Raw genomic sequence first — 20,173 nt, 5'->3', positions numbered from 1 at the left:
GGTCTTATGCATTCTGATCAAAACATAAATGATGCGGAGAAGCAGGAGATCGGCGCCCGGCATGTTTTTTCTTCTTTTTGGATTTTTTTTATATATGAGTTGATCCTTCTAGAACATTGGCCACTTTGTCTGGATGAGAGTGTGCAATGTGCAGGTCAGGCTGGGTGAGGGTGCCCCGCAGGCAGCGAAGGGGTTAATCCTCTCCGCAGCTGTTGACGGGCTCTCTGTAATATTATTAGGAGCAGGAGAGGGTTGAGAAATTTCAAGAGCAACTGTGACCAGCCCGAGACTCTCCAAATATGTGGGGCTCGCCCACTGCACGACAAGGCCGCAGCCGCCCTGCCCCCTCCCCGACCACAGGGCTCTGCGCAGCCTTCCTGCGCCTTATCGCGCAGCTGTTCAGCTGTGTGTGTACAGAGTCACTCAGGAAACTCCCCGAGATTTCACCGCCTGTGGGTTTAAAGGGCACAGAACACGGAATAAAATGTGAACATTTTGTCTTCTTTTACATTGTAGGTATGAGCTGCGTGGATGACGCAATATGAGCAGCCGAGGATCGGGCATATCGACATACCGACGACTGACAGCAGGGCTTTCCCAGCATCCTGAATGGCAAATCTGATCTCCCAAAGTATTGCATGAGGCAGATGATGAGCAGGAGCCTGGGAAAGCTGGATGAAAACCCCTGGGACTATTCCATCAGGGTCGTGATCAGTAGGCGACCACTCTGGGACCACTACCAGTCCTGAGAATGGAGGGGCCTCAGTGCTGTGTCCCCTCCTAAGGTTCCTCTCCACAATGGCGCCCCAGCCACCAGGCGGTGCAGAGAACTTCATTAGGCCCATTAGCTTGAAATGGGCAAGAGGTTGGATGTCCACTGCGCGACAGCTATCAGTGGCGATTACGTGTGACGGCGGTCCTACTGGTTCCTCCTTTAAGGAAGCACTCCGACCACCCACTGCGCGGGGGACTGCATCTGGCTGCATTCAAGTCACTGGATCCTGAAGAAATTCCCTGTGTTACAGTGGCCTGCCTCCCTCTGTCTCCTTCAGGTCAGCTCTGGCCCTCCATGCAGGCTGTGGCCCCATAGGGCATGCAACCTCCTTTTGCTTTTTAAAGGGCCAGTGCACACCCTAATCTTCATCATCTAATAGCTAACAACCCAGTTCCACTGTCTGTGTAGCGACTCTCTGCTTGTTTACTGGATTCTAACCCTTTTCTGCCTGATATGACCTGTGGCTGACCTCCGTATTGACCCTATGCTGCCTGCCCTAACGGCGGATCCTTTACCCTTTAGAACGCACTCTGCCTGCCCTGACTTCAGTCTGTCCCTGACTATGATTCTGCCTGACCCCTTGGTGCCCTGCATCAGTGTGTCCGACCCCCGTGGGTCAGCTGTCAATCACATAGAGACTACTCCAGAAGATAGAGGTCCAGTGGTTCCCCTGCAGTGAAGTCCAGATCCCTGTACAGGGGAATACCAAGGGACTGCCAAGATAAAGTCTTTAGGATTAGGTCAAGGTCAAATCTGTTGGTTGACATAAAAACTGATCTAAAACTACATCAGATTTTCACACAAGTCCTAAAAATAAATAGTGAACCAAATCAATTAAAAAAATATTAGATTTTGTCATTTATTGAGGAAAATGATCCAATATCACGTCTGTGATTGGCAAAAGTATGTGATACTTGACATTTCGCTTTGGGGCCTCCCATTTATTTGAATCATCTCTGAGATGTTTGGAGTCGCCTGTGATAAATTCAGTGGATTGGACATGATGTGGAAAGACACAGCCCTGTCTGTATAAGATCTCACAGCTGACGATGCATCAGAACCAAAACCAAGCCATGAGGAGGAAACAGCTGCCTGTAGAGCTCAGGGACAGGATTGTGTGGAGGAACAGATCTGGAGAAGAGGACAAGAACATTTCTTCTGCTGCACTGAAAGTTCCCAAGAGCACAGTGGTCTCCATAATTCTTACCTGGAAGAAGTTTGGAACAACCAGGATTCTTCCTAGAGCTGCTGCCGCTCCAAACTAAGTAATCAGGGGGGAGAAAGACCTTGGCAAGAGAGAAGACCAAGAACCCAATGGTCACTCTGGCTGAGCTCCAGAGATCCTGTGTGCAGATGGGAGAAACTTCCAGAAGGTTGACCATCGCTGCAGCCCCCACCAATCTGGGCTTCCAGAAAGAAGCCTCTCCTCAGTAAAAGGGCTCTTTCACCCAACCGTGCCATGTTTTGCGGTCCGCAAATTGCGGATCCGCAAAACATGAATACCGCCCGTGTGCCTTTTCGCAATTTGCGGAACGGAAAAGGAGGCCCATTATAGAGATGCCTATTCTTGTCCGGATTCGGAAATCCATGTGCAAATGGATATCTTTTTTTTCTGGATCCGGATCCATTGGACGTATGAATTGAATTACCGGATCCGTCTTGCCGCTATCATCTGGAATAACGGATCCGGTATTTAATTTTTTTTAACGCTAGAAAGAACTGAGCATGCGCAGACTGGAAAACCGGATCTGGCGATGCAGCAATTTATGGAACACTTGGTACCGGATCCGGCATTAATACATTTCAATGGAAATTAATGCCGGATCCGGCAAGTGCGGTAGTGTTCCGGGATTTTGTCCGGTCAAATACCGTACAAGGTACGGAACTGAAGACATCCTGATGCCTACTGAACGGATTGCTTTCCATTCAGAATGCATTGGGACAAAACGGATGTGTTTTTTTACAGTATTGAGACCCTTTACCGGATTTCAATACCGGAAAAGAATAACGCTAGTGTGAAAGTTCCCTATGTCCCGAATAAAGTGCTGAATACTTATGTACTGTATCTCACAAAAGTCAGTCCACCCCTCACATTTTTGTAAATATTCTATGTTTTCCTGGGACAGCACTGAAGATCTGACACTTTGATACAATGTAACGTAGTCAGTGTACGGCTTGTAGAACGGTGTAAATTTGTTGTGCCCTCAAAATAACTCATCACACAGCCATTAATGTCTAAACCGCTGGCAACAAAAGTGAGGACACCCCTAAGTGAAAATGGTCAAATTGTGCCAAATTAGCCATTTTCCCTCCCCGGTGTCATGTGACTCGTTAGTGTTACAAGGTCTCGGTGTGAATGGGGATCAGGTGGGTTACATTCGGTGTTATCGCTCTCGCACTCTCTCATACTGGTCACTGGAAGTCCAACATGGCTCCTCATGGCAAAGAACTGCTTTACATAAAGATGGCCGAGGCTATAAGAAGATCGCCAACACCCTGACACTGAGCTGCAGCGCGGGGGCTAAGACCATCCAGCGGTTTAACAAGAACAAGTTCCACTCAGAACAGGCCTCGCCATGGTCGACCAAAGAAGTTGAGTGCACGTGCTCGGCGTCATATCCGGAGGTTGTCTTTTCAAAATAGACATACAGTATGAGTGCTGCAGAGGTTACAGGGGTGGGGGGTCCACCTGTCAGTGCTCAGAACATTCACCGCATCAAATTGGTCTGCGCGGCTGTCGTCCCAGAAGGAAGCCTCCTCTAAAGATGATGCCCAAGAAAGCCCGTAAAAGATTTGCTGAAGACAAGCACTAAGGACATGGATTACTGGACCATGTCCTGTGGTCTGATGAGACTAAGATAAACTTATTTGGTTCAGATGGTGTCCAGCGTGTGCGGCGGTATACAGGTGAGGACTGGAGACCAGTGTGTCCTGCCTACATTCAAGAACGGTGGTGGGAGAGTCACGGTGCATGCATGAGTGCTGCCGGCTGTGTTGAGCTACAGTCCACTAAGGGAACCATGATTGCCAACATGTCCTGTGACATACTGAGGCAGCGCATGATCCCCTCCCTTCAGAAACTGGGCGGCAGGGCAGTATTCCAACATGATAACGACCCCAAACACCCCCAAGACGGCCACTGTCTTGCTAAAGAGACTGAGGGTAAAGGTGCTGGACTGGCCGAGCATGTCTCCAGACCTAAACCCTATGGATCATCTGTGGGGCCTCCTCAAACAGAAGGTGGTGGAGCCCAAGGTCTCTAACATCCACCAGCTCCGTGATGTCCTCATGGAGGAGGGAAGAGGATTCCGGTGGAACCTGTGAAGCTCCAGTGAACTCCATGCCCAAGAGAGTGAAGGCAGTGCTGGAAAATAATGGCGGCCACACAAAGTATTTGGGCACAATTTGGCCATTTTCACTAAGGGGTGTTCTTACTTTTATTGCCAGCGGATTAGACATTAAAGGATTTCTGTCACCAGAATTAACCCTAAACTGGCTGATATTAGCGATGTGCTAATGTCAGCAGACCCTAACTCTCCTAATCTCATGCTTATGGATGCCCTCGTTACTGCACAATTATAACTTTCATGATATGCTAATTAGCCTTTAGGAGCGGGGGGGGGGGGGGGTGGTGTTGCTCCTGCTCCTAGATTCTCAGTTCGCCCACCTCAAGTCACGCCCTTCCGTCCTTGATTGACAGGGTCAGTGTTCGCCTATGTGCTGGGACTGCGCAGGCGCGAGATTTATCCAGCACATTGGGCCGGCAAGAGAAGACGAACACTGACCCTGTCAATCAAGGACGGAAGGGCGTGACTTGAGGTGGGCGAACGGAGAATCTAGGAGCAGGAGCAACCATCCCCCCCCATCCCCCCCGCTCCTAGAGGCTAATTAGCATATCGTGAAAGTTATAATTGTGCAGTAACGAGGGCATCCATAAGCATGAGATTAGTAGAGTTAGGGTCTGCTGACATTAGCACATCGCTAATGTCAGCCAGTTTAGGGTTAATTCTGGTGACAGAAACCCTTTAATGGCTGTGTGTTGAGGTATTTTGAGGGAACACCAAATTTACACCGTTATACGAGCCGTACACTGACTACGTTACATTGTATCAAAGTATCAGATCGTCAGTCTTGCTCCATGAAAAGACAGAATAAAATATTTACAAATATGTGAGGGGTGGACTGACTTCTGTGAGATACTGTAAATGCAAGATTTTAGTTTGGGGACAGAATAATGAGTAAAAAGAACTTTTTATTTCAGCACAAGGTCGCAACATAACAGAATGCGAAAAAAGTGATAGTCTGAAGATTTCACGAATCCACTGTAGTTTTGCATCTTGTTTTTTTCTTATTTCACATTTTCTTTAGTTTATATATAGAAACATAGAATGTGTCAGCAGATAAGAGCCATTCGGCCCATCTAGTCTGCCCAATATACTGAGTACTATGGATAGCCCCCGGCCCTATCTTATATGAAGGACGGCCTTATGCCTATCCCATGCATGCTTAACTCCTCCACTGTATTTGCAGCTGCCACTTCTGCACTTCTGTTTTGATATTACATTGCATTTGCATTCATTTTTGTTTATTTTAGACAAATGGTTTATATTTATTTTGATGTTACATTTTTGTATCTTATTTTTTCATACTTTACATTTCTTTTCTTGCCTTAGTTTTTTTTTCTTTTTGTCCATCGCATTCAGCAGAAGTGCAGCCCTGATAGCAGCAGCAGCCTCTGCCCAAAAGCAGTTCCTGTTATCTGTAAACTTGTGCGCCCCTCCCCTCCTGTAGGATCCACAGCCCTCTGACACATGTTTTTCCTTTGCAGAGGTCAGGAAACTGACTGTGCAACAGGAGTCCGGTGCCTGGAGCCTCCTCGCAGCCACCACCACTAGCAGCAGCCGCAGCCCAGGAGGGACCTTCCACCATGTCTACACCTGATGAGAGTATTCCTGCTCCTAGCTGTAAGTATGTGCTGCGCACATGACCTCACTAGCACGTGTTAACCTCTTCACTGCCAGGTATAAAGTTACCATTCAGTATCAGTATAGCCTGCAAGTCCACACAGGCTGCATGCATTTCAATGGAGACATGATACTTGCAATGAAGGACTTAGTAACATGTCACCAGCTACAGGACCCCAATCAGCTTATCATAATGTACAAAATACCACAGACCCTCATATTCCATTGCCAGGGATGTGACAAATTCTCTTGGTGGCCAAGGCAGAAGTTTAGGAGTCCCCACAGCCCCTGTGTGACATGTTTTGCGTGTATATGTCATTTTTCATGCATTCTTATACAATGGGGGTCCATGTGTGTATTCTATTATTCCACAAATGCCCAACCTGCGGCCCTCCAGCTGTTGCAAAAGTCCCATCATGCCTGGACAACCTACAGCTATCAGGGCATGCTGGGAGTTGTAGTTTTGCAACAGCCGGTGGGGCGCAGGTTTAGCATCCCTGTAAATCCATAAATTATGTACCCCAACTGTAATGAGTCCTAGGCGACTGCCCACTCTGCCTAGCCCTTGTGTGCACCCTAGATACAGTGACAGAAACGCACGTGACAAGAGCAATATCGGCATTTACTGTGCAATGTGCATTGGCGCAGTCAGATCTGAGGGCAAATCAGGAGAATTGGTGTAGAAAGGTTTTGCTCCTTCAATAGACATAACCTGCACACCGGATACATGTCATTGGGGGCCTGGTATCTGGACAGGCAGCTGTAATGTGCATATGGCCCTCGCTACCTTCATCTGTAATGTGCATATGGCCCCCACTACCTTCATCTGTAATGTGCATATGGCCCCCACTACCTTCATCTGTAATGTGCATATGGCCCCCACTACCTTCATCTGTAATGTGCATATGGCCCCCACTACCTTCATCTGTAATGTGCATATGGCCCCCACTACCTTCATCTGTAATGTGCATATGGCCCCCACTACCTTCATCTATAATGTGCATATGGCCCCCACTACCTTCATCTGTAATGTGCATATGGCCCCCACTACCTTCATCTGTAATGTGCATATGGCCCCCACTACCTTCATCTGTAATGTGCATATGGCCCCCACTACCTTCATCTGTAATGTGCATATGGCCCCCACTACCTTCATCTGTAATGTGCATATGGCCCCCACTACCTTCCTCTGTAATGTGCATATGGCCCCCACTACCTTCACCTGTAATGTGCATATGGCCCCCACTACCTTCATCTGTAATGTGCATATGGCCCCCACTACCTTCATCTGTAATGTGCATATGGCCCCCACTACCTTCATCTGTAATGTGCATATGGCCCCCACTACCTTCATCTGTAATGTGCATATGGCCCCCACTACCTTCATCTGTAATGTGCATATGGCCCCCACTACCTTCATCTGTAATGTGCATATGGCCCCCACTACCTTCATCTGTAATGTGCATATGGCCCCCACTACCTTCATCTGTAATGTGCATGTGTGCATTCTACACCTAGGACCTTGTCACCCATTAAGCTCGCAATCTATAGCTGACATGGGTGCAACAATGTTGCAGTTCTTGTTTTTAAATCAAGTATATTTTTTATTGATCAAAGTTATTTTGTACAAAGTTGCAATTCTGTTACAGCAACAGACAATTAAAAATGTCCCCCCACATGTAATCCACGCCCGTGCTCTTCAGTATTTTCGGGGCAGGGAAATTCTTCAAAAACACCAAAAAGTAACAAACAAGATGATGTGAACCCAGCCTAAATCACGTGAAGGATCATGATCCAGATCCAGTAGCGATGTTCGGATCGTTCTGTGATGTAGAGTGGACTTTATTGTACCAGCTGGCAGTAAATACACATAAAGTACGGAGAGTGCAGGAAGTGTTCTGTTTTTTTTTGTTTTTTTTCTTTAGTCCTAAAAATATTCCAAAATTTCACAGAGGATTGAAAGCACAAGATACAGGGAGGAGGAGGAGGGGGCTGCTGGGTCTTAGTGCAGAGGGATTTATCTGTGTGTAGAATTACCAGGCCGTGTGCGAAACTCTAGACACATGCCAGGGCTGTCACACTCCAGTTGATTTCTCAGAGTTGACCCCGGGTAACGTGCGCCGAGGGAGGCTGCATCTAGAGATCTCCAGGTTAAAATCCCAAGGAGACTGTGGCTGTCAATCACCAAGCTGGAAATATCTGGATTATTGGAGAGTATATGTAGAAAATATGTGGTATCTGTCCAGTATTGGGGCTCGTTCACACGACCGTTGCCCCTCCGTTGCCATATTGCGGCCCGCATTTGCGGATCCGCAATACACGGCCACCGTTCTGTGTGCATTCCGCATCACAAATACGGACCCATTAGGCTCCAATCAGACGTCCGCAGTGCATTGCGGATCCGCAATACACCCAGCCGGCACCCCCATAGAACTGCCTATTCTTGTCCGCAATTGCAGACAAGAATAGGACATACTCTGTTTTCTCGTGGAGCTGCGGACCAGAAGATCAGGGTGCGCTCCGGAAATGCGGATGAGGAGAGCACATAGTGTGCTCTCCGCATCTCTTCCGGCCCCATAGACAATGAATGGGTCCGCACCCATCCCGGATAATTGCTGAACGGAGGCGCACCCATTCTACGGACGTCTGAATGGACCCTTAATCATGGAACGGAACACTACGGAAGCACTACAGAGGGCTTCTGTGGGGTTCTGTTCCGTACTTCCGTTCCGCAAAAAGATAGAACTTGCTCTATCTTTTTGCGGAACGGACGAATGCAGACCCATTCAAGTTGAATGGGTCTGGATTCATCCTGGCGTCCGTACGGAGGTTGTCAGTGCATTGGGGACGTCCCCAATGCACGGAACGGCCCACCTACGGCTGTGTGAATGAGCCTTTACCCATGTTACAGTTCATCTCATGCTCCCCTGTCCTTCTCTCATAATACTGTAGGATATATCTATCTAGATGTGCAAACATACAGGTGTCCTATCATTACATAACTCTAGGAAAGCAGAGCGACAACTGGGAAAGCAGAGCGACAACTGGGAAAGCAGAGCGACAATGGGGAAAGCAGAGCGACAATGGGGAAGGCAGAGCGACAATGGGGAAAGCAGAGCGACAACTGGGAAAGCAGAGCGACAACTGGGAAAGCAGAGCAACAATGGGGAAAGCAGAGTGACAACTGGGAAAGCAGAGTGACAACTGGGAAAGCAGAGCAACAATGGGGAAAGCAGAGTGACAACTGGGAAAGCAGAGTGACAACTGGGAAAGCAGAGTGACAATCGAGAAAGCAGAGCGACAACTGGGAAAGCAGAGCGACAATGGGGAAAGCAGAGCGACAACTGGGAAAGCAGAGCGACAACGGGGAAAGCAGAGCGACAACTGGGAAAGCAGAGTGACAACTGGGAAAGCAGAGCGACAATGGGGAAAGCAGAGTGACAACTGGGAAAGCAGAGCGACAACTGGGAAAGCAGAGGGACAACTGGGAAAGCAGAGCGACAACTGGGAAAGCAGAGCGACAACTGGGAAAGCAGAGCGACAACTGGGAAAGCAGAGTGACAACTGGGAAAGTAGAGCGACAACGGGGAAAGCAGAGCGACAACTGGGAAAGCTGAGCGAGAAGTGGGAAAGCAAAGTGACAATTGTAAAAGCAGAGCAACAAGTGGCAAAGCAGAGAGACAATAAGGAAAGCAGAGCGATAACTGGGAAAGCAGAGTGACAACTGGGAAAGCAGAGCGACAATTGTGAAAGCAGAGCGACAACCGGGAAAGCAGAGTGACAACTGGGAAAGCAGAGCGACAACGAGGAAAGCAGAGCGACAATGGGGAAAGCAGAGGGACAACTGGGAAAGCAGAGCGACAATCGGGAAAGCAGAGCGACAATCGGGAAAGCAGAGCGACAACTGGGAAAGCAGAGCGACAACTGGGAAAGCAGAGTGACAACTGGGAAAGCAGAGTGACAACTGGGAAAGCAGAGTGACAACTGGGAAAGCAGAGCGACAACTGGGAAAGCAGAGCGACAACTGGGAAAGTAGAGCGACAACTCGGAAAGTAGAGCGACAACGGGGAAAGCAGAGCGACAACTGGGAAAGCTGAGCGAGAAGTGGGAAAGCAAAGTGACAATTGTAAAAGCAGAGCAACAAGTGGCAAAGCAGAGAGACAATAAGGAAAGCAGAGCGATAACTGGGAAAGCAGAGTGACAACTGGGAAAGCAGAGTGACAACTGGGAAAGCAGAGCGACAATCGGGAAAGCAGAGCGACAACTGGGAAAGCAGAGTGACAACTGGGAAAGCAGAGCGACAACGGGGAAAGCAGAGCGACAATGGGGAAAGCAGAGGGACAACTGGGAAAGCAGAGCGACAATCGGGAAAGCAGAGCGACAATCGGGAAAGCAGAGCGACAATCGGGAAAGCAGAGCGACAACTGGGAAAGCAGAGCGACAATGGGGAAAGCAGAGCGACAACTGGGAAAGCAGAGTGACAACTGGGAAAGCAGAGTGACAACAGGGAAAGCAGAGAGACAACTGGGAAAGCAGAGAGACAACTGGGAAAGCAGAGTGACAACTGGGAAAGCAGAGTGACAACTGGGAAAGTAGAGCGACAACGGGGAAAGCAGAGCGACAACTGGGAAAGCAGAGCGAGAAGTGGGAAAGCAAAGTGACAATTGTAAAAGCAGAGCAACAAGTGGCAAAGCAGAGAGACAATAAGGAAAGCAGAGCGATAACTGGGAAAGCAGAGTGACAACTGGGAAAGCAGAGTGACAACTGGGAAAGCAGAGCGACAATCGGGAAAGCAGAGCGACAACCGGGAAAGCAGAGTGACAACCGGGAAAGCAGAGCGACAATGGGGAAAGCAGAGTGACAACTGGGAAAGCAGAGTGACAACTGGGAAAGCAGAGTGACAACTGGGAAAGCAGAGCGACAACGGGGAAAGCAGAGCGAGAAGTGGGAAAGCAGAGTGACAATTGTAAAAGCAGAGCGACAATCGTAAAAGCAGAGCGACAATGGGGAAAGCAGAGTGACAACTGGGAAAGCAGAGCGACAACTGGGAAAGCAGAGGGACAACTGGGAAAGCAGAGCGACAACTGGGAAAGCAGAGCGACAACTGGGAAAGCAGAGTGACAACTGGGAAAGTAGAGCGACAACGGGGAAAGCAGAGCGACAACTGGGAAAGCTGAGCGAGAAGTGGGAAAGCAAAGTGACAATTGTAAAAGCAGAGCAACAAGTGGCAAAGCAGAGAGACAATAAGGAAAGCAGAGCGATAACTGGGAAAGCAGAGTGACAACTGGGAAAGCAGAGCGACAATTGTGAAAGCAGAGCGACAACCGGGAAAGCAGAGTGACAACTGGGAAAGCAGAGCGACAACGGGGAAAGCAGAGCGACAATGGGGAAAGCAGAGGGACAACTGGGAAAGCAGAGCGACAATCGGGAAAGCAGAGCGACAATCGGGAAAGCAGAGCGACAACTGGGAAAGCAGAGCGACAACTGGGAAAGCAGAGCGACAACTGGGAAAGCAGAGTGACAACTGGGAAAGCAGAGTGACAACTGGGAAAGCAGAGTGACAACTGGGAAAGCAGAGCGACAACTGGGAAAGCAGAGTGACAACTGGGAAAGTAGAGCGACAACTCGGAAAGTAGAGCGACAACGGGGAAAGCAGAGCGACAACTGGGAAAGCTGAGCGAGAAGTGGGAAAGCAAAGTGACAATTGTAAAAGCAGAGCAACAAGTGGCAAAGCAGAGAGACAATAAGGAAAGCAGAGCGATAACTGGGAAAGCAGAGTGACAACTGGGAAAGCAGAGTGACAACTGGGAAAGCAGAGCGACAATCGGGAAAGCAGAGCGACAACTGGGAAAGCAGAGTGACAACTGGGAAAGCAGAGCGACAACGGGGAAAGCAGAGCGACAATGGGGAAAGCAGAGGGACAACTGGGAAAGCAGAGCGACAATCGGGAAAGCAGAGCGACAATCGGGAAAGCAGAGCGACAATCGGGAAAGCAGAGCGACAACTGGGAAAGCAGAGCGACAATGGGGAAAGCAGAGCGACAACTGGGAAAGCAGAGTGACAACTGGGAAAGCAGAGTGACAACAGGGAAAGCAGAGTGACAACAGGGAAAGCAGAGTGACAACAGGGAAAGCAGAGAGACAACTGGGAAAGCAGAGAGACAACTGGGAAAGCAGAGTGACAACTGGGAAAGCAGAGTGACAACTGGGAAAGTAGAGCGACAACGGGGAAAGCAGAGCGACAACTGGGAAAGCAGAGCGAGAAGTGGGAAAGCAAAGTGACAATTGTAAAAGCAGAGCAACAAGTGGCAAAGCAGAGAGACAATAAGGAAAGCAGAGCGATAACTGGGAAAGCAGAGTGACAACTGGGAAAGCAGAGTGACAACTGGGAAAGCAGAGCGACAACCGGGAAAGCAGAGTGACAACCGGGAAAGCAGAGCGACAATGGGGAAAGCAGAGTGACAACTGGGAAAGCAGAGTGACAACTGGGAAAGCAGAGTGACAACTGGGAAAGCAGAGCGACAACGGGGAAAGCAGAGCGAGAAGTGGGAAAGCAGAGTGACAATTGTAAAAGCAGAGCGACAATCGTAAAAGCAGAGCGACAACTGGGAAAGCAGAGCGACAACTGGGAAAGCAGAGCGACAACTGGGAAAGCAGAGCGACAACTGGGAAAGCAGAGCAACAATGGGGAAAGCAGAGAGACAACGGGGAAAGCAGAGTGACAACTGGGAAAGCAGAGCGAGAAGTGGGAAAGAAGAGCGAGAAGTGGGAAAACAAAGTGACAATTGTAAAAGCAGAGCAACAAGTGGCAAAGCAGAGAGACAATGAGGAAAGCAGAGCGATAACTGGGAAAGCAGAGTGACAACTGGGAAAGCAGAGTGACAACTGGGAAAGCAGAGTGACAACTGGGAAAGCAGAGCGACAATCGGGAAAGCAGAGCGACAACCGGGAAAGCAGAGCGACAATGGGGAAAGCAGAGTGACAACTGGGAAAGCAGAGTGACAACTGGGAAAGCAGAGCGACAATGGGGAAAGCAGAGTGACAACTGGGAAAGCAGAGTGACAACTGGGAAAGCAGAGTGACAACTGGGAAAGCAGAGCGACAACGGGGAAAGCAGAGCGAGAAGTGGGAAAGCAGAGTGACAATTGTAAAAGCAGAGCGACAATCGGGAAAGCAGAGCGACAACTGGGAAAGCAGAGCGACAACTGGGAAAGCAGAGCGACAACTGGGAAAGCAGAGCAACAATGGGGAAAGCAGAGCGACAACGGGGAAAGCAGAGTGACAACTGGGAAAGCAGAGCGAGAAGTGGGAAAGCAGAGTGACAATTGTAAAAGCAGAGCAACAAGTGGCAAAGCAGAGAGACAATAAGGAAAGCAGAGCGATAACTGGGAAAGCAGAGTGACAACTGGGAAAGCAGAGTGACAACTGGGAAAGCAGAACGAGAATCGGGAAAGCAGAGCGACAACTGGGAAAGCAGAGTGACAACTGGGAAAGTAGAGCGACAACGGGGAAAGCAGAGTGACAACTGGGAAAGCAGAGCGAGAAGTGGGAAAGCAGAGTGACAATTGTAAAAGCAGAGCAACAAGTGGCAAAGCAGAGAGACAATAAGGAAAGCAGAGCGATAACTGGGAAAGCAGAGTGACAACTGGGAAAGCAGAGTGACAACTGGGAAAGCAGAGCGACAATCGGGAAAGCAGAGCGACAACTGGGAAAGCAGAGGGACAACTGGGAAAGTAGAGCGACAACGGGGAAAGCAGAGTGACAACTGGGAAAGCAGAGTGACAACTGGGAAAGCAGAGTGACAACTGGGAAAGCAGAGCGACAACTGGGAAAGTAGAGCGACAATGGGGAAAGCAGAGCGACAATGGGGAAAGCAGAGCGACAACTGGGAAAGCAGAGCGACAACTGGGAAAGCAGAGTGACAACTGGGAAAGTAGAGCGACAACTGGGAAAGCAAAGTGACAACTGGGAAAGCAGAGCGAGAATAGGGAAAGCAGAGCGACAACTCCTGTGAGAGATCAAACTATAACCATTGTACTTATTACGCAGCAAATATATTTCTAGATTGGTTTAATTCCTGTAATTTATTTTCTGAGGTGTGAGGTACTGAGAGCCTCGAGCCTCTGCAATATTACAGGTTTAATTAATTAAATACAGGTTCCAAGCGGATCCATTTAAAGGGACTAATCCCAAGGACTTGTTGGATGCATATTTCTGTGTCTAAACTCTGCAGGTCCGCTCATGGATCCTGGGGCGGGCGCTGTGCACTTCTGGCATCTATCTGTGAGCCTGAGTGTCTGAGATAAGACAATGCTGCTTCTGGGACTGCTGATACAGACAACCAGAGATAGCAAAAAGTATAGGAGCCCCACCTGAACATGTAGCAGAGCTGAATCTGAATCTCATAGATGTTAAAGGGATATTCTAGTTACAAGTTATCCCCTATGCACTGGATAGAGGATAACTGTTCGATCAGCGGGGGTCTGACCAATCATGAGAACAGAGGTTAGTTGTCCTTGTATGAGTTGATCTGCTATTGAGCATGCGCCCTGCTGCTCCATACATCTCTATGGGATAACTGAGGTCCGTACTCGGTCATTTCTAGCGGTCCCATAGAGATGAATGGAGCGGCAGCATGCTTGCCTGAGCGCAGATCCATTCGAAGAGGGGACCCAAGACCCAGTTCTCGTGAGGGGTGGGGGTCCACCTGATCCAACAGCTATTTTCTATCCATTAGAAAAGGGATAACTTGCTACTGGAATACCCCTTTAAGTACATAGAACCCCTTCCATATGCAGGGTTGAAGTCAGTGAAGGAGAATTCTGCAAAAAATGCCAAAAGGCAACAAATAAGATGTCCTGATGCGAACCCGGCAGGAATGCCTAACTTGCGGCCCTCCAGCTGTTGCAAAACTACAACTCCCAGCATGCCCTGACAGCTGCAGGCTGTGCAGGCATGATGGAAGTTGTAGTTTTACAACAGCTGGAGGGCCGCAGTTTGGTCATCCCCGACGTAAAGGATCAGGATCCAGTAGCCATGTTCGGATCCTTCTATGAGATGTTCTGTTCATGCTTTATGGTCACAGAAGGATACCCCAACTAGAGCATCCTAACCTATTGCTTATCACTGCTGAGAGTTTGTTACAATTCCATCCATCCTAGACAGCCCCCTCTGAGTGAAGCAGACTGATACATTGTACCTGCGCTGATACATTGTATCAATCGTAGATCTTGAAAATACCGTAGATAACTGCAAAGCGCTTTCTGTAACTGGCGATTTGAGGAGACCACCCGCTCATTGGCGGTCACGCTTCGGCCCCACTTCAACAACTGCTTTATGCAAAAAATAAAATAAAATAAAGTACACTGGTGTGAGTCCTCCATACAGTCGTGCAGCCGTTCTGTGGATAGTCCCGCTATGTTCAGAGCAGCTGCTGCGTTTGGGTTATTGATCCTTTAAGTCAGCAGGAGAGAAATGCGCCGGGCGCCGCCACGGGCGGTAATTGATGCTGCGCTCCCCTTGTCACCGTATGTTTGGTTTCGCCATCCTCCCATGTACACAGTCCTGGGGCTCGGGGTACACGGATCCGCACATTGTACCATCACACTCCATTAGCTCCCCATCTGTCCTGTAAGGACCGCACCGTCAATCTTCCCACTAACGCAAACAGGATATTCCTGCATCCTGCCTCAGCCCCCTCCGCGGATCAGAGGCCAAAAAGCATTTCCCCTAAAATCCTGAGAGCTCGGGTCGTCTGCTTCTTCATCTGTTTCTGGGAAAGCTGGGTGACAACCAATATAGTCACTGCTGCTGCTCACACAGGGGTTGTCACTCTCTCCTACAGCGCTGAATAGTAAGGCCTCTTGCACACGAAAGTGTGCGCCCTTTGGTCGCGCTGCAGCCCGCAAATTGCAAACGCGGTCCACAATAGGGCCCCGGAGCGCACACGTTCGTGTGAAAGAGGCCCAAGTCTGCATTACCAGGTAGATTTGCCTTTCAGGAACCTGAGAAAGCTGGATGATGGTGGTAGTAGGCCTGTATTAAATAGCACCCAGCTTTCCTGGAGCCCTGAATGGTTCTTGGGTTGATCTCTGCATAATCAGGTAGATTGCACTTCCAGGAACCTAAGAAAACCGGACGACGATACACGCAGGACATGTAGTTGGGCCGTACTGAATGTCACCCAGCTTTCCTAGAGTCCGGAATAGTGACCCTTTCTTTTTTAGGGCTCATGCAAACAAACATATTTTCTTTCTGCGTCCATTCAGTTTTTTTGCGGACCGTATGCTGAACTATTCATTTTAATGGGTCCGCAAAAAAAAAAACGGCTGTAGTGGTTTTGCTGATCCGCAAATTGCAGATGCGCAAAACACAGGTACCGGCCGCGTGCGTTCCTCAAATTGCAGACGGCACATGGCCACAACCATAATAGAAAATGCCTATAGTAGGACATGCCCTATCTTTTCTGCGGAGCCGCGGACGGAACCACGGATGCGGACAGCACACGGTGTGCTGTCCGCATCTTTTGTGGCCCCGTTGAAATGAATGGATCCGCACTTGACCCCGTTCACGCGGCCGTCTGTTGAACTACACATGGAAAAATCAACAGGTGATATTCATCAGATTCAGCAGAGCTAAGTTTGTCAGATTCAGAGGAGCCGAATTTTTCAGATACAGCAGAGCTGAGCGTGCCACATGCAGCAGAGCTGAGCGTCCAACTCCAGAAGACCCAAGTATGTGAGAAGCTAAAGAAATAAGTGTCTAAAATATATAGAAAAGCAGCGTGTCAGAGGCTGCAGGTAGGGGTGTGTCAGGTGTAGCAGAGCTCAGTTTGACATAAACTGGGGGGAAAGTAATAGTGATTTGAACCTCTATCAGTAGGATGTAGTAGTGCTGAGTTTGTCATTTGGCACAGCGTATAGCTGATATGTAGTTTTACATAGGACTGCAGGTAAACTGATAGTCAGCGCTATAAACCGACTTAGACCGACGTAAAGAAGATTTCATGATTTACGTGAAAAAAATTGCAGGCTTGGAATGACAGATTCAGCTCTGCTACATAGCGTATGCGCCGTATAGCAGCGCCACTCACCTGCTATTCACAGTTAATTACACCGTTTTAATGCTGTTTTAAAACCATTTAACAAACTCAGCCTCGATCCCTGGCCTCCTCCCTGACGTGCCGAGCAGTGTGCCGCTACGTACTGACTGTCTCCAGGTACCGGACGTCAGGACGTATTTTATCCTGTAACATTTAATGATCATAACAGGAAATAAGGTGATAATTTCTGTTCAGTCCCAAGACTATCCGGCCCTGTGTTACTGGCGGAGGCCGCCTGCTCGCACGGGACCTTCCACCAGCTGCTGCCGAGTCCTGACTGGTTAAATCATTCATAATTAACGCTGTTTACGATACGCTGTATTCCTGGAGACGCCCGCGGCCGTAACGAGCGCAGCGCAGAACAAATACCGAGCGGACGCGGCTTTCACTGAAAAACAGTCACCAATTTCATGGACCAAGAGTACAGAACATTCTGGACAAAGAGGAAAATTGTCCTTAAAGGGGTATTCCAGTAGGAGAAAGTTATCCACTATCCACAGGATCGGGGATAACTATTAGATTGGTGGGGGTCCTCCAGCTGGGGCCACCACAGATTATGAGAATGGGGCCTCGTATTCCCCTGCAGCTCCTCTGATAACATGTGTGCGGCTGCTCTATTAATTTCTATGGGAGTTCCTGACATAGCCGAGTACTGCGCTCAGCTACCTCCGGAACTCCCATAGGAATGAATGGAGCCACCAGCTGCTCCGGTAATTGTAGGGGAGCAGTAGGGGGCCTGCAGGGGGTACACGACCCCCTTTCTCGTAATCAATTGGGGTTCCAGAGATAGGACCCCAACCTGAAAGTTATCCCCTATCCTAACTTTTATCTAGCGGAATACTCATTTAACTCATAAAACTTGTCTATAGGAGGCAGTATTATAGTGGTTATATCCTTGTACATAGGAGCAGTATTATAGTAGTTATATTCTTGTACATAGGAGGCAGTATTATAATAGTTATATTCTTGTACATAGGAGCAGTATTATAGTAGTTATATACTTGTACATAGGAGCAGTATTATAGTAGTTATATTCTTGTACATAGGAGCAGTATTATAGTAGTTATATTCTTATACATAGGAGCAGTATTATAGTAGTTATATTCTTGTACATAGGAGGCAGTATTATAGTAGTTATATTCTTGTACATAGGAGGCAGTATTATAGTAGTTATATTCTTGTACATAGGAGCAGTATTATAGTAGATATATTCTTGTACATAGGAGGCAGTATTATAGTAGATATATTCTTGTACATAGGAGCAGTATTATAGTAGTTATATTCTTGTACATAGGAGCAGTATTATAGTAGTTATATTCTTGTACATAGGAGCAGTATTATAGTAGTTATATTCTTGTACATAGGAGCAGTATTATAGTAGTTATATTCTTGTACATAGGAGGCAGTATTATAGTAGTTATATTCTTGTACATAGGAGCAGTATTATAGTAGATATATTCTTGTACATAGGAGGCAGTATTATAGTAGATATATATTTTTGTACATAGGAGGCAGTATTATAGTAGTTATATTCTTGTACATAGGAGCAGTATTATAGTAGTTATATTCTTGTACATAGGAGGCAGTATTATAGTAGTTATATTCTTGTACATAGGAGCAGTATTATAGTAGTTATAGTCTTGTACATAGGAGCAGTATTATAGTAGTTATATTCTTGTACATAGGAGGCAGTATTATAGTAGTTATATTCTTGTACATAGGAGCAGTATTATAGTAGTTATAGTCTTGTACATAGGAGCAGTATTATAGTAGTTATATTCTTGTACATAGGAGGCAGTATTATAGTAGTTATATTCTTGTACATAGGAGCAGTATTATAGTAGTTATATTCTTGTACATAGGAGCAGTATTATAGTAGTTATATTCTTGTATATAGGAGCAGTATTATAGTAGTTATATTCTTGTACATAGGAGCAGTATTATAGTAGTTATATTCTTGTACATAGGAGCAATATTATAGTAGTTATATTCTTGTATATAGGAGCAGTATTATAGTAGTTATATTCTTGTACATAGGAGCAGTATTATAGTAGTTATATTCTTGTACATAGGAGGCAGTATTATAGCAGTTATATTCTTGTACGTAGGAGGCAGTATTATAGCAGTTATATTCTTGTACGTAGGAGCAGTATTATAGTAGTTATATTCTTGTACATAGGAGCAGTATTATAGTAGTTATATTCTTGTACATAGGAGGCAGTATTATAGTAGTTATATTCTTGTACATAGGAGGCAGTATTATAGTAGTTATATTCTTGTACATAGGAGCAGTATTATAGTAGTAATATTCTTGTACATAGGAGGCAGTATTATAGTAGTTATATTCTTGTACATAGGAGCAGTATTATAGTAGTTATATTCTTGTACATAGGAGGCAGTATTATAGTAATTATATTATTGTACATAGGAGCAGTATTATAGTAGTTATATTCTTGTACATAGGAGCAGTATAATAGTAGTTATTTTTTTGTACATAGGAGCAGTATTATAGTAGTTATATTTTTGTACATAGAAGCAGTATAATGCGAAAGTCTGGCATTTTTTGTTGTTATTATAGAGACACAGAAGTACTGTAGCATATTCAGCTTATTGTGATGAGCTATTTAATGAGCTATTCAATAATACCTCACAGTTAGGGCTCATTCTGAATAGTTAAGGCTCATGCACACAAACGTGTGTGCCCCGGGTCTGTATTTGAACCCACAAACAGCCTCACTAGAATGGGTCAGCATTCAGCAATCCTCAAGATACACAGCAGTGTGTTCTTTTTTTGTGGGGCTTACTGAGTCTTGCGACTTCTGGACACATTCAAGTCAATGAGTCCGCATCCTCAAATAGCGGGCACACGGCCGATGTCCGTGCATTGCGGACTACTATTTGCACGGGGCGCACAAGCAAGCAGTTTTGTCCCTCATTTTTAGCACTGGGACAATTCTCATTAGAATCCTGGGCTCCTCTGACCTGGTAAAGCTCCACCACCTGGTTTTATATCAATGTAACTGAAAGGTTAAAATGTACCTGAAAGGTTCCGATTACTGGGATGCAGATGGCGATATCAAATCTCTTGGTGTTATCTGGTCATTTGTCGGATGCCGTCACGCGTACCTGATAACCGCGGCCGACTTGGAAAGGATTCATTTTCCATTCTTTTGAACGCTTTGTGCTAAATGCATAAAACATCCCAGGGGTCTTTTTTTCCATTAGTTCATAAAATTAATAGTCTAAATTCAATTAAAGCTGGCTGAGACCTGGAGGGCACTGTGCCCAGAGGAGGAGGGCAAGGAACAGACAAGACAATATTATATCTTACCCC

At 47.1% G+C, this 20,173-nt stretch overlaps 1 protein-coding gene across 1 annotated transcript in view; it reads left to right on the top strand.

Moving 5' to 3' along the window:
- The first annotated feature begins 467 nt into the window (after positions 1-467).
- The window catches only part of GYPC (glycophorin C (Gerbich blood group)), a 37,205-nt gene continuing 17,499 nt past the window's right edge, over positions 468-20,173 (top strand). Inside the window, exons 1-2 of the mRNA XM_040439944.1 lie at positions 468-612; positions 5,604-5,739. Coding sequence (XP_040295878.1) covers positions 5,703-5,739 — 37 coding nt within the window. The 5' untranslated portion in view covers positions 468-612; positions 5,604-5,702. The remainder of the gene's footprint in view (positions 613-5,603; positions 5,740-20,173) is intronic.

The sequence above is a fragment of the Bufo bufo genome, chromosome 7, assembly GCF_905171765.1.
Source record: "Bufo bufo chromosome 7, aBufBuf1.1, whole genome shotgun sequence".
Taxonomy (NCBI): domain Eukaryota; kingdom Metazoa; phylum Chordata; class Amphibia; order Anura; family Bufonidae; genus Bufo; species Bufo bufo.
Note: the sequence above shows the minus strand (reverse complement) of the source record. Positions and strands in the feature narration are given on the sequence as shown.